Source organism: Drosophila albomicans, chromosome 3 (genome assembly GCF_009650485.2).
Source record: "Drosophila albomicans strain 15112-1751.03 chromosome 3, ASM965048v2, whole genome shotgun sequence".
In the NCBI taxonomy this organism is placed as follows: Eukaryota; Metazoa; Arthropoda; class Insecta; order Diptera; family Drosophilidae; genus Drosophila; species Drosophila albomicans.
In genome coordinates, this window is record NC_047629.2 from 43,796,554 (window position 1) to 43,810,770 (window position 14,217).

The 14,217-nt window shown below is 35.9% G+C and overlaps 4 protein-coding genes across 5 annotated transcripts in view; 2 read left to right on the plus strand and 2 right to left on the minus strand.

Annotated features, from left to right (window-relative positions):
* Positions 1-14,217, plus strand: part of LOC117570477 (trichohyalin) — a 67,485-nt gene that overhangs the window by 30,775 nt on the left and 22,493 nt on the right. The gene's annotated exons all lie outside the window — the stretch shown is intronic.
* On the plus strand, positions 2,827-7,271 carry LOC117570480 (uncharacterized). The gene is made up of 4 exons (XM_052003588.1): positions 2,827-2,979; positions 3,039-3,247; positions 3,392-3,556; positions 7,199-7,271. Exons 1-4 carry the CDS (start codon positions 2,914-2,916, stop codon positions 7,269-7,271), a joined length of 513 nt encoding a protein of 170 aa, XP_051859548.1. The 5' UTR covers positions 2,827-2,913.
* LOC117572270 (glutamic acid-rich protein-like) lies at positions 8,378-9,034 on the minus strand. Its single transcript, XM_034254973.2, has 2 exons — positions 8,954-9,034; positions 8,378-8,917 (listed from the first exon to the last, which is right to left on the minus strand). The coding sequence occupies exon 2, from the start codon at positions 8,804-8,806 to the stop codon at positions 8,378-8,380; it is 429 nt and encodes a 142-aa protein (XP_034110864.1). The 5' UTR covers positions 8,807-8,917; positions 8,954-9,034.
* On the minus strand, positions 8,835-10,498 carry LOC117572266 (uncharacterized). The gene is made up of 4 exons (XM_034254965.2): positions 10,324-10,498; positions 9,776-10,249; positions 9,595-9,720; positions 8,835-9,535 (listed from the first exon to the last, which is right to left on the minus strand). The coding sequence occupies exons 1-4, from the start codon at positions 10,496-10,498 to the stop codon at positions 8,835-8,837; spliced, it is 1,476 nt and encodes a 491-aa protein (XP_034110856.2).

The following is a 14,217-nucleotide window of genomic DNA, read 5'->3' on the forward strand; positions in this document are numbered from 1 at the left end:
AATCAATTTAAAGAAATAAATTAATATATATATATATATATATATATATGTATATACAAATGTAAGAAATAATTTAATTTAATTTAATTTAATTAATTTAATAATTCAATAATAAAATATATAAAATTAAAATAAATAACTATTAGAAAATAAAGTAAATTAATATTAAAATTAATTAAGAATTAAAATTAAAAAATTAAAAACAAATTGTATCAATAAATATTTCAATGTTGTTTGACCAATCATATAATAAATTAAATGCATATGAACATTTTAAGCACTGAAATACTATTAAATGCAATTTTAAGAATTTAAAGAATTTTTAACTGCCCAATTTATTGTGTCAAAGAAAGCAATTAGGAACACCATACTATTAAATATATTATTCAATTTATGGTTTGAAGCAACAGGTTAATTTAATATGTACTGCGTTGCGTATACTTTATATTTACACTTAACTAAATTTCGCTCCCAAACAAAATCGATAACCATTTTAATAGAATTTCGCAACTTTTTAGTTGACAGCCAAACAATTTTTCCATTTCTCCAACACTGATGCAATAATTTTGTAATATCCGCCATCAACTTTTGCGCTCAATTTAAAAATTAAAAAAAAAAAAAAAAAAGTTCGTTCAATTTCATATGTTATTTGGACTTTGGCTGACATTATTTATGTGTCTATGGGGAAAACACAGAATTCCGATAGAAAGCAATTCAATAAAATTAAATGAATTAAACTCAGCTGACTGAAATGTTATTTATAATCGGATAATATTTTCGATTTCGCTAGCAAAAAACCAAACTTATTTCTTGGCGCTTTGCGGGCGAAAGAGTTTTCAGCTAGGCGCTTCATTAGCTAAGTAAAGTTGTTATTCGCAGCGCCTTTGGGGAAACAAAAAAAAAAACAAGACAAAAAAAAAAATTTACAATTCCCAAATGAAGGAGGAAAGTCGATGGCGAATTCTTATGCTAAACACGCGCGTGTCAGACGAGCGATTTGCCAGCGTTTTTCTGCCGGATTCGCTGTTTGCCTCAGAAAAGCATACAAAATAATAAAAGACATGCACATAAATAACATTGAGGCAGCTGGAAAAGTGTTGGCGCTGTATGGTGAAGAGAGGCCAAACAAAACACACACACACACACACACACACACATACATACATACATAAAATAAAAATCAAATAAACCAAAAAGGCAACAAACAGCTGAAGCAACTTTGGGATCGCATCCATCCACAGCACCAACATTTCAGTATTTCCATTCGCATTTCCATTTCCCATACGAAGGCAAAGTCAACGTGTGTGCGAAAAGCTAACAAAAGCAGTCACAAATCGAAGCGAAAGTAAAGTAATGCAGTACCCGAAAAGTAAGGCAAAGCAAATGCAAAGCAAAAGAACAAAAGCAAAGAAAAAAAAATTCACACACGCGCCGCAATTCTTAAGCCCATTGAAAGAAGCGTGAACTTGAATTGATTTGCTTAGAGACTTTTCTTAACATGCGAGCGTACAAATGTTGTGGCATGTTATTGTTGTTGTGACTGTGACTGTGGCTTCGGTTGTGGCTGCGGCTGCTGCTGTTGTGTCTGCCCCTTGACAACAGTAAAAACGACGTCATAATTATAACGAGCCAGCAATTTGTATCTTTTGGGGCGCAGACAACAAACGGGGCGTATGCGCAACCAGCATTTTTATGGCCACACAACAGAGCGTTAAATTTAAAGCGATTTTCTTTTTTTTCTCTTTTTTTTTTCTTTGCAAGAGAAAAAGGTTAAAATGCAACCGTAAAATGGCTAGCATACACAGGAGGCAACAACGTAGCTGCGGGAATGGGGGTGTTGACTGTGATAAGGGGTGCGGCAAGATGGTGGCAAGGCAAGGTACACGGAAAGAGGCAAGAGGCACGGGTTACGGTGCGGGACACGAAAAGATTTATGAAAAATTGGCTTTTGTTTGGCCAAGCGGGTCACAAGCAAACAAGATAACATACACAAAAGTGTACAACACATATGAGTGTGTGTGTGTGTGTGTGTGTGTCAGTGTATGTTAGGGGTGTGCGTGTGTGAACCTAAATGAAAATGTAAAGTTTATGACACAGTCGAGTTTTTGGCACGCTGTCTGGCATATTAAGCACTTTGCAATGCACTTCAAGTTCTAGCAACGAATTTAAATTCTACAATTTACAAACAATTTGAATGAACTTTGCAAAATGTAAAATACTTGTTGTAAATAAATACTAACTCATTAAAATTGATAATAATAATTGAAATTGATGTAACTATGATTCATGCAAAATGTACAACATTTCTATAGTTTCTTATCTATTTGAAAAAACAAGTCGTAATAATATTATGGAATTAAAAAATAATGAGAATAATATAACAAAATAAAGGTATATAGAGCCGAATTTGCTTAACTGTAAGATACCCAGTACTCATTTTAAATAAAACCACAACAGTGCGGAATTATTCGTAAAATATACCAAATTAATATACCGAAGACACACTGAATTATACTGAAAGCTTTATTATTGCATTCATTTTCAATAAAACAGCAATAGTGCGGTATAATTCGTAAAATATACCAAACCAATATACCGAAAAATACTGCACTATACCGAAATCTATAATTGGTATTGATATACTATTTCATTCAATATATATATATATATGTTATATATAGAATAATATATACCCAAGTGGAAAAATATTTAATTACATATAAGAAAGCAACGCGCTTTCCGATTACGTATTAAAATTATACTAAAGGTTATCAAAAGTTTAAACATTTAATCAAAGATTGGAAATGCATTTAGAAATGTTTTCATTCTGCTTTTCAAAATAAATAGCATTCATTTGCAGTTTAGTTGTATCACGAATCGGAATTAAATTAAATAAACGTATAAGTCATTAAAATGAATATTTCTACTTATACGTGCATATTGTCAATATTGTTAGTTGTTAAGCAAGTGAATAGCTCGGTAAATATCTTCATGAAATTATACACTACATACGAATACTAAGTTCAAACTCAATTCAGTGCTCCGTTTACTCAAAAGAATTGGATGATCAATGCAGTACCTATTGCTATCAAGTTGTGAAGCCACTTCTACAATACGTAAACCCGGTACAATCAATGACACAAGAATTAAACGAGCTGCAGCATACAATTAAATCGCAAGCAGCTGAAATAAAGAACTTAAATGAGTTGATTAAGTCTAGGGACATGCAACTAGCACAGCAAATCAAGTTGAGTGAATCGTGTGAAAGCCAAAATCAATATCAAAAGAAACTTATTGATCAATGTGAGATTCAATTAACTACAAAAGGCAAAGATATTAGTAATGTGCAATCAGAAGTTGTAAAAATAACAGAATCTAATGAAACTTCTAGCTGTCTCGGAAAGTCGACGGATCTTCATGAGATTCGACTTCCTACAGGGCAAATAATAATAGTTCCGTGTGAATCAAACTTGCTTGAAGCTGGAGCTGGTTGGACTGTTATACAGAGGCGTAAGAATGATGGTTTAGATTTTAATCGAACGTGGTCAGAGTATAAGTATGGCTTTGGGAATCTTCGTGGAGAGTTCTTTCTTGGGCTTGAGAAAATTTATTTGCTAACACAATCCCAACCACATGAATTGTATATATTTATTGAAAGATTTTCCAATGAGACCATCTATGCCCGATATAGTAAGTTTGTCATTGGTGACGAAAAAAAATTCTACAATTTAAGAGAACTCGGAAACTACTCGGGCACTGCTAAAGCTGAAATGGAAAATCACTTACATCAAAAGATATCAGCGGCAGATGTGGATTTATCGGAGAATTGCCCTTACTTGATGTTATTCTCTCCTTTAAAAAAATGCTATTGGTGGTAATAATTTAAGATTGTTGGCAATAAGAAAATGTTCTTAACATTGTATTACATTTCAGGAATATTAACATGCGTTTTTTACCATTTGATAATCTGGTGACCATGTCAACTCGAATTAAATTTGCAGAAATGATGATTAGGCCACTTCAGTAAAAGCTAATCATTCTTTTAAAAGGATATGTTTCAGAGCCTAAATACAACTTACGTATGTTGTATTTCAATCAACAGTAGAAATAATCACTAAAATGTAATACGTATATCTACTTTGTATAGTCTCTGAGATCCAGGTGTTCATACAGACGGACGGACACACGGACATACGGATATACTTTATGGGGTCGGAGATGCCTCCTTTCATTACATACAATACATTTCCTGTCGGCACAAAGTTATAATACCCTTCTACCCTACGGGTAGCGGGTATAAAAATATTAGTAAATTCTACAATAAAATCGCTATTTATGGTTTCAAGTTATTTGTCTTCAAAATAAATATCATTCACTTGTTGTTTAGTTGTGACACGAATCGGAATAAAAAATTACAATGAATCTTTCTACTTATACATGCATATTGACAATATTTTTAGTTGCTAAACAAGTGAAAAGCTCGGAAAATATCTTCATGAAATTATAGATTATAATACGAATACTATGTTCAAACTCAACTCAGTGCTCCGTTTACTCAAAAGAATTGGATGATCAATGCAGTACCTATTGCTATCAAGTTGTGAAGCCACTTCTACAATACGTAAACCCGGTCCAATCAATGACACAAGAATTAAACGAGCTACAGTATACAATTAAATCACAAGCAGATGAAATAAAGAACTTAAATGAGTTAATTAAGTCTAGGGACATGCAACTAGCACAGCAAATCAAGTTGAGTGAATTGTGTGAAAGTCAAAATCAATATCAAAAGAAACTTATTGATCAATATGAGATTCAATTAACTACAAAAGGCAAAGAGATTAATAATGTGCTATCAGAAGTTGTAAAAATAAAAGAATCTAAAGAAACATCTAGCTGTCTCGGCAAGCTGACGGATGTTCATGAGATTAGACTTCCTACAGGGCAAACAATGACAGTTCTGTGTGAATCAAACTTGCTTGAAGCTGGAGCTGGTTGGACTGTTATACAGAGGCGTAAGAATGATGGTTTAGATTTTAATCGAACGTGGTCAGAGTATAAGGATGGCTTTGGGAATCTTCGTGGAGAATTCTTTCTTGGGCTTGAGAAGATTCATTTGCTAACACAATCCCAGCCACATGAATTGTATATATATTGAAAGATTTTTGAATAAGACCATCTATGCCCGATATAGTAAGTTTGTCATTGGTGACGAAAAGGAATTCTACAATTTAAAAGAACTCGGTAACTACTCGGGCAATGCTTTCGACAAAATGGAAGGTAACTGGCATGAAAAGATATCAGCAGCAGATGTGCAGGCTTTTACATCGAAGAATTGCGATTCTTTGACATTTCCCGATTTTATTCAAATCTGCTATTGGTGGTAATAATTTAAGATTGTTGGCAATAAGAAAATGTTCTTAACAGTCTATTACATTTCAGGAATTTTACGTTACGTTTTGCACCACAGATGACGCCGATTAAATTTGCAAAAATGATGATAAGGCCACTTCAGTAAAAGCTAATCATTCTTTTAAAAAAATATGTTTCAGAACCTAAATACAACTCACGAATACTGTATTTCAACAAATAGTAGAAACAATCAATAAAATGTAATCAAAAATAATACAAATAAAAAAAAAAAATAATGAAAGAGGAAATAGGAAACAGATTACGTTCTTCCCTTTTGCGTGATGATTTATATTTTATTTTAAAGTCAACATCAGTGTAACTTTTTGAGCTGTACGTCATGTATTTGTTTATTTTTTTTTTGTTGTATATTCTTACTTTATGCTGTTGCACGTTTCCACTTCCGTCATTTTATCTATGTGTTGTTTTTTTTATGTGCTTTGTGCCTAAAACAAAGTCGACTAAAATAAATAATTAAATACACAATTTCCACGCCCACTGGCCTTGCTACAGAGTCAACTGAAGCAAAAGAGCAACAAAAATATAAAAACAAATCAAAACTGTGCCATAATTTTCAAATTTATCATCGTTGACCGCAGATAAACAAAAAACTGTTGCCGCGGCCATTTTTGTGGCAGGCAAGAATGGGTTAAATGGGTTAAAATGACAAACCAAATGGGCACAAGGCAAAAAACCGTATAAAACGAAAAGAATCAAATTGAATTTAGAGCAGAATAGAAAAAGAAGACAAAAAAAAAACGGAATGCAGTCGCATATCTAAACAATTTCAGAATTTATGTTGTTTGTTGTTGGCCTTTCATTTGCGTAATTATTGCACATTTGAAGCAATGAGAATTTGATTTTTTTTTTCGTATTTTCGTATTTTCAAATTTTGGCTTCGACTTTGGCTTTTAATGTGCTCCAGTCTTTATGGCCCCCATGTGGGCATTGTGTTCCTCAATTCCTCGATTGTTTATGTTTATGCATTTTAATGTTGCACGCTAAACAGGCGGCGCCTGGCAGCTGCAGCTGCAACATACACCGCATCAGCGCACAGTGCGCATCAAAGTCAAATGGCGGGTGAAATGCTTTCAGCTATTGCCAAATCAAATAATCAACGGAAATGTTGAAATCCATGTGGCTTAAAACAAAAAAAAAAAAATAAAGAGAGCAACAAAAGTTGGCGAGCTTGTGGCAAGTGCTCGATTGTTGCAAGTCTGCAAAGAACAAGTCATTTGTTTGTGATTTTAATTGGTTCTCTAATTGAATTTCGCAAGTTCAGAGCGAAGTTTTTTAAACCAAAGTTAAAGTTAATCATTATCTTTTGACAGCTGCTTCAAAATAAAATATAAATGTGTATAAAAGTGAAAGAATGTCGCTTGCCACAGCGAGTAGCAAGAGAAAAGTCTAAAGTTGCCACCAAGTTGGCGCAGTGCCTCAAATCTCAAATACTTTGGATCAAATAACTTGAAAGACACAAATAACTGCAGCCGAGCAAACGGCAAAAGGCAAAAGGCACTTGCAAAAGTCGCGTGTAATCCGAACTCTTCGAGTTTCAAGCATAGACGGCAATCCTTATCCTTTAGCTGCTGCTGCCCATTCTACATTTCTACAGCTGCCCCTCCTCACCTGGGATCAGAGGCTACGTGAGAGAAGTTCAAGTGAAACTTGTTGAAAAATTGCAAAACGTTAATCAAAGTTAAGCGGCGCAACGACGACGATGACGACGACGACGTCAAAGTTAATTAAATTACAAAGTTATTTAATACTTTGGAATCGTTACCGTTAGCATCAGCATCACCAGCAGCATCACCAGCAGGAGCATCACAGGAGCCAGCAGTTGCTGCAGTGCCACGTTGTAGCACTTTGAACTTTTGCACCCTTTTTGCCCTTTGCCTCATTTGTATTTTGGTAGCACACGAACTGGAATCCCGGTTGAGGTGTCCAACAAAGTGAAAGAGAATTGTGAGAGAAGAGCAAAGAGCAAAAAGTAAAAAGAGAGAACCAGTCTGTCCTCTTTCTCCTCCATTGAGAACGTGTGTCAGTTTTTAATGAAATGTAATTGAAATAAATTAAATTGCTCACATTGCTTATTTGGTTTCAGGACTCTTTGCAATTAACTGAAATGAGCTGGACACGAAGCGTGTGACTCGTTAAAAAATAAAAACAAACACAAGTGAACATAGACGAGATTGAGCAAGATTCCAACTGCTGATTGTAATTTTATATCGCTCTCAATCATTTCAATTTGCAGTCCGTTTAGTCTTTTCATTCAAATGCCAATGACACTGGCTGAAAGTCACAAGTCTCGTGGGATGTCGCAAGGTCAATAAACTTGCATTTTAATCAGTGTTTGCAAGTGATATTATGTCGCTTAACTAACCTCAATTAAGATTTGACAGCCATCTTTTATTATTGGACACTTTTGTGTTTCGCAACACTTGAAAATATTGTTTACTAAGTTTGAAGTGTTTATTGTAAAGCACAGCAAAATCATATAAATTCAATTATGTACTGTATTGAAATCCGATATAATACTAAAACAATAATCAAAGTTTTTAATAATATTCTGTTATGTAAAGATTAATTTGAAAGATGCGATAAAAATAACATTTAACTTTAATGCAATGCATTAGTCCAAGTTGGGAAGCATCATTAGCTTATTGCTGTCATCAACCTTCTGACCATTTACATTGTCATCAATTGCTTTCTTAGATCCCATCACAGAGTCTTCCTTTGAATCCTTCTCTACTTCTTCATTTTCTTTTTTATAATTCCTGTTAATTTCTATAATTTCCTCATCATCTTTAATTTATATATCATTCTCAATTTGATTTATATTTATCTATCTGCTTCTCCCGATCATTATTTATGTCTTCATTTCCATCGAGCTCTTCCTCATCTTTCTTGTTCTTCTACTCTGCTTCTATCTGATTTTTCTTTTCTTTCTCCTCCTCAACTGTAATTTTTATATTTCATCTTTCACCTCATCTTTCTCATCGTCCGTCTTATCTGTTTCCTCATATTCCTCCTCACTTTCGTCTTCTTCTTCCGCTCCTTCGTCATCTTCATCATATTCCTTAGCTTGCGTCTTCAATTTCTTTTCCACTACCTTCACAAACTTCTTTTCAATTTCCATCTCAACTTTCTTTTTATTGTCAACCTCATTTATTAAATCGCCTTTCTTATCTTTTCTCAAATGTTCTTCATCAACTTCATTAGCTGTATCCTGTGCTTCTTCTCCTTCTTCCCCTTTTTCTTCCTCTACTTCTTCGTCCTCTCGTATTGCCTCATATTCTTCGTCCCTTTCTTCTTCACGTCCAACATCACTAAGTATCATTTTCATATTCTTCCTTTCCTTCTTTTTCTTCATCATCTTCTTCATCTGATTCGACATCTTCTACTCGTATTGTTAGGGACCTGACCTAAGTATTCATTCTCCCTTCTTCACCTTCTTCCTGTCCTCCTTTCTCTTCTTCATCCTCTCCATTTACCTCTCCTCCTTTCTCTTCTTCATCCTCTCCATTTACCTCTGCTTCTTCACCTTCTTCCTCTCCTTCTTCTTCCTCTTCTTCTTCCTCTTTTTCTTCCTCTTCTTCAGAGGAAGAAGGCTCTTCCTCTTCTTCAGAGGAAGAAGGGTCTTCCTCTTCTTCAGAGGAAGAAGGGTCTTCCTCTTCTTCAGAGGAAGAAGGGTCTTCCTCTTCTTCTTCCTCTTCTTCTTCTTCTTCACCTTCTTCCTCTACTTCTCCGTCTACCTCGCCTACTTCACCTGCTTCCTCTTCTTCTGCCCCTTCTTTACCTTCTTCCTCTCCTTCTTTTTCTACTACCCCTTCTTCACCTTCTTTCTCTTCTTTATCCTCTCCATCTTCCCCTTCGTCTTCACTTTCTTCACCTCCTTCTTCATCTACCTCCCCTTCTTCAACTTCTTCCTCTTCCCCTTCTTCTTCAACTTCTTCCTCTTCTTCTTCTTCCTCTTCTACTTCAATTTCTTCCTCACCTTCTTCCTCGCCTTCCTCCACTTCTTCCTCACCTACTACATCCCACTCTTCATCCACCACCTCATATTCCTCATCATCTGACTCAACACGCATTATTATTGGTTCTCTTAGATAAGGATTCATTCGTCCTGAAAAGAACTTTAGTTTATATTCATTTTCGTCCTCATTCAAACTTAGGATACTTTACCCTTCTTAATTGGTTGCTCCGACGAATCATAGAGACTCGAATCATAGATTCTCAAATCAAGAATCTCATTCGGCGGCATCAGGGCGTCGAAGCAGGGCAATTGATTGGGTTTCATCACTTTCAACACTACAAACACAATAATCAATTGTTCGGAAGTGATAGTCATAAGTTCTTATAATACCTTTAAATCTTTCGTTCCGTTGACGTGTCTTAAATAACGATAAAGTTGGCATCGTGCGCTGATAGAAGGCATTCGTCGCCTTCTGCGCCTTGCGCTTAAGTTTCGCCAAACGCGTTCGCTCATCCATGTAGTCCCTGTTCATCACCTGCTCCTCCCGTGTGGTCTGGTACGTGTGCAGGCCGGGAAATGGCGGCAGAAATCGGGGTATATGGCGACCGCCATGGTTGCCACCATCAAGTATGCCAACATCGTGTATATCTCGCTGAGACCCCAAAGAAACCTCATTCGTTGGCTGCCTTGTTGCGGTTTTGGGTTTGGTGACGTGTCCTTTTAAGGACGCATTGCGAATCGCCTTTAAATCTGTCACCCGAATGCCCATCACTCGAAAAGTGCGCTCGACATCGAAATAACATGTCGTGGATCTGCCAGCATGGCAAGACGACACGCTGATGCACTTGCCAATCTCTTGCACTTCTGTAAAACCAACACAAAAAAGTGAGGTTAACAATTAGATTGTGAACTTTCTGCCTCATAAATTGTTGGCTTACTCATATGCAGCGTCATCACGAGCCTCTTAAGCAGTCGCTCATCGTCCACTCGGACATTCTTTTCGGTCAACATATGCTGAACAGCACGGGTTAAGATATCCTCATATCCAATCATGTTAACTTTAAATGCAAGTGACATTTGCTTTGAACAGTGTGACCAAGTCAAATATGACATTTCGTCAAAAAGTTATGGCCATCTTGTGTCATCATGTTGGATGCTTTTAAACAAAAAACTAACTAAATAAGTATGCATCTATTCTACATGGATTTTCCATTTGCCATTGCAATTTCCCGCCTGGGAGTTGTTCTTGTTGCTGTTGTGCTGTTTTGCTGTTGCTGTCGTGTAGTTTGTTTAACCTCTTAACATGTTTGCATAATCTTTCCATAATGTTGAGCACAAGGGGCGCTCGTTTTGCTCGTTTCGCTTGCTGAGCCAATGCCAAACAATTAGCCACCGATTGGAGGCGCCTCCATCCGCCGCCCAAAAACTAATTAAAATATTTTCGCTTGACGATCGCGCGACACAAGCAGCAACAACTACTTAACATACTAAAGCAGCTCTCTGCCTTGGACTGTCACACACACACCCACACACGCACGCACGCACACTTACTTTACTTACGTATGCGTTTACGTGTTTACGTTGACGTTAGCATTTACGTTGTACAATCTCGCATCGCTCTTAATGAGTTATGCAAATATTTGTAGCTGAATCAATTTCCCAGAAACAAACGCTGCAGCCAAGCAAAAGAAGAGTCAACTATAGTAAGCGATGGATAGACGAAGTGCAAATGCTCTTTCCTAAGAATTGATTTTACATTTAAATTATTATACAATTTTTTTTAAATTATCCCTTTTATTACTATACACAATAAAATCTTAATTAAATAATTGTAAATAATGTTTTTTTACTTAAAATGAAATTTTAAATTTTAAAAATTGTTTTGCATGATTGAAATTCTTATTTAACGTAAATTAAAATAACGAGAAAAATGAATCATCATATCAAATTCTTAAACTTTCAGTTTCTACGAAATATATTTTCTTAAACATTTTTATCGAATTTTTTTGTGAATTACTAGAGAATTCCTAACTCAATATGATTAACAAGCGTTAACTGGGGAATTGATTTTCTTATTTTATTAAAAGTAAATGAAGCTACATAATTGCTGATTATGCGTTTTAGGTGTTGTTCGAAATGTTGCTTAAATCTTTGAAAATAATCAGTGTTTTAAAAACCCATAAAAACTATAAACTTGTTAGCACGCCTAAAGACAAAAGAGTCAAGCTCTCAGTGAGGAGGCAAATAAGTAAACAAACAGCTAGTTAAGAGTATAGCGAGTGTAGTGTCATTGTGGCAAATGACAAATTTTCACAAACTACTCAGAAACAGGCATTCACAGTAGCATCACATAGCAGACAGGCAAGAGAAGAGAAGGGGGAATATATACCGCAATGCATCATCTACACGTTCCACAATAGTTGTTGTTGTTGTTGTTGTACTGGAGGCGGTAATCATTCATGAGGCATAAAAAAAGCGACGAGGTTACTGTGTCAATTGAACTCCAGCAGCGTCAACAGCATAGACATAGGGGAAACGATCGCGAAAGGGGAGGCAAAAGTCTTTTAGATGCAGACGAGAGATGCGAGAGCTGCGCATTAGTGACGCCCAAGAGGCTGCCGCAATTGAACAAATTGCCAGAGTCAGGCAGATAGCAGAAGGCACACAGCAGACACCCGCTCCTTTTGCTTGAGTGCTTCAGCCACCCGAACGTATTTGGTCGTGTGTTGTGGGCGTGCGCAGCTGACATTTGTGCTGACTGCGGTCTGCCTATCGGCAGGCAAATCAACAAAACGTTTAAAGACTCAATCTGACCCGCAACAACTGCAACAACAACAAATGCCCCTCGAGGCGTATCTGTGATAAAAATTAAAGCGATTTGCCTTATGCAAATGTCGCTATGTTTGCGTTTGAGTTTGTGTTGTGGCTACTGCACCCATTGTTGCATAAATTTGATTCATAATTAACAAGATGCGCAAGTTGCAAGTTGTTTGTCTTTTGTAGCTGGTTAACAAAGTAATTGCCACAATTTATGTGCCAGCCACACACACAGACAGACAGAAATTGAGCTGTCTCTGCCTCATCTTGCAGAGCAGAACAGGCTAATTCAAACGATTAATTCGATAAGCCAACAGATAGTCACCCGCTCTACTCTTTCTCTAGTGAACAGAGACAGCGATAGCGACAGCTAAACAAACCTGCTGCAAATTGATTGAGCGGCAGATTACTCTGGAAGTCTTGTTTGGCAGTCTCTCGCGCTGCTGTCGATGCTGTGCACAACACAACAACTGGTGCAAATTGCCCCAACAAATTGTTCCAGTTTGCTCGCCAGATAAATCTATTGAGATACATACGAAACTCAATTGGATTGCCGACTCTCAGCTCTCTGCATTACCGTTAAGCCCACGCGCCGTTTAGCCTGCCACTTAGCTGAGAACTGTGGCACGATCTGTTTGCAGCCCGGAGGGCAGGTCAATGCATTCCATGACAGCCTAATACCAATGCTGCCACAATCCACAATCTCATTGCCAATTGATCTGACAGGTCTTTTGTATAACGGTGACTCTGAGACAGGTGCTGTAATGTTAAGAACAGACATCAGATCACGAACTTCAAGAACTTGTTCGTTCAGAATTTTAAATTTGAAATAATTGTTGTTATAAATAAAAAAGTAAATTCAATTAAAAAATGAAAACTTTGTGCAGCCTTAAATCTTAAATATCTTTATACTAAATAATTTATTCCTAAGCTAAAATTACAATAAATGGCTTTTCTGTATAGATTTATAAACATTGCAGTAAGAATACTATTCCACAATTTCATCTAATTACAAAGTTTAAATAACGAAAAATCTGCTACGTTTCCGCAATGTTTTTTTCCCACTTAAAAGTTTTAAGCGTTAATGCTAAAAGCATTTCAGAAATAATTTCTTTTCTTCGTTTCTTTTGCTGATGTACTATTTTGAATTGTTCAGAAATTATAACCGACAAAAGTGGAACGCACTCAAAACTCTAAAATTAGACCTTTCGCTTTTAATTTGCAATGATTTCTGAGCATTTGTTGTTGCTATAGCGTTTTAAAGATGTTTCCAGAATGGGAAAAAGATTGGAAAACTTTGGAACTTTGCGTTTTCATAAAACTATGAAAGACGAAAATATTTGTGAATGAATTGAAAACAATATTTCAAGAAAAAATGTATAATACATTGCTTATACAAAAAATTAATAAAAATTACAATTTTTTTTTTAGCTTTTTTTAATGAACATAAATACTAATAGAATTATATTGTTAATTTCAACTGTACACAAAATGCAAATATACAATATTTAAGATTTTATGCCTTAAAAAATTTACATTTTTACTATTTCTGCAGCCAAAGTGTTGGCCCAACAAACATAGAAACTGAGCTCAAAAACGCGTATATCATTTTTAATTCCGTATTTTTAATTCATCTGCGCTATAGCTGCAAATCTTCTACATATTGCGGTCCCATAAATTCTCTCCAAAATAATCGCTTTTTATTCGCAACGAACACTTGAGAGAGGCATAAATCCATTTTAGCCTATTGAAAACAGGCAAATAAAATTGCAATGCTTGCAATGTGTTAATGTCATAAACGCATTTATATGTGTGCCTGTGTATGTGTGTCTGCAAAATGTGGCCAAAAAAGAGAACAGCCAAAAAGAGAAGCCACAACAAGTGAATAATGCAAAGTCCAATTTAGAATGGAACAAACTGAAGGCAGCTGTGACTATGTAATATAGAAGAAGCTCGAGTAGTGCATTTGAATGGCAGCCACTCGAAGTTGTCACTGAGTTGAGACGTTACCACGC

Coding starts and splice junctions, on each gene's coding strand:
- LOC117570480 (XM_052003588.1), top strand. CDS start 2,914: ATGAATATTTCTACTTATACGTGCATATTGTCAATATTGTTAGTTGTT. Junction 3,248..3,391: donor CAACTAGCACAGCAAATCAA/GTTGAGTGAATC, acceptor TGAAACTTCTAG/CTGTCTCGGAAAGTCGACGG. Junction 3,557..7,198: donor CGAACGTGGTCAGAGTATAA/GTATGGCTTTGG, acceptor CGTTACCGTTAG/CATCAGCATCACCAGCAGCA.
- LOC117572270 (XM_034254973.2), bottom strand. CDS start 8,806: ATGTCGAATCAGATGAAGAAGATGATGAAGAAAAAGAAGGAAAGGAAG.
- LOC117572266 (XM_034254965.2), bottom strand. CDS start 10,498: ATGTCATATTTGACTTGGTCACACTGTTCAAAGCAAATGTCACTTGCA. Junction 10,250..10,323: donor CGTGATGACGCTGCATATGA/GTAAGCCAACAA, acceptor TTGGTTTTACAG/AAGTGCAAGAGATTGGCAAG. Junction 9,536..9,594: donor GGAGCAACCAATTAAGAAGG/GTAAAGTATCCT, acceptor AGTTCTTTTCAG/GACGAATGAATCCTTATCTA.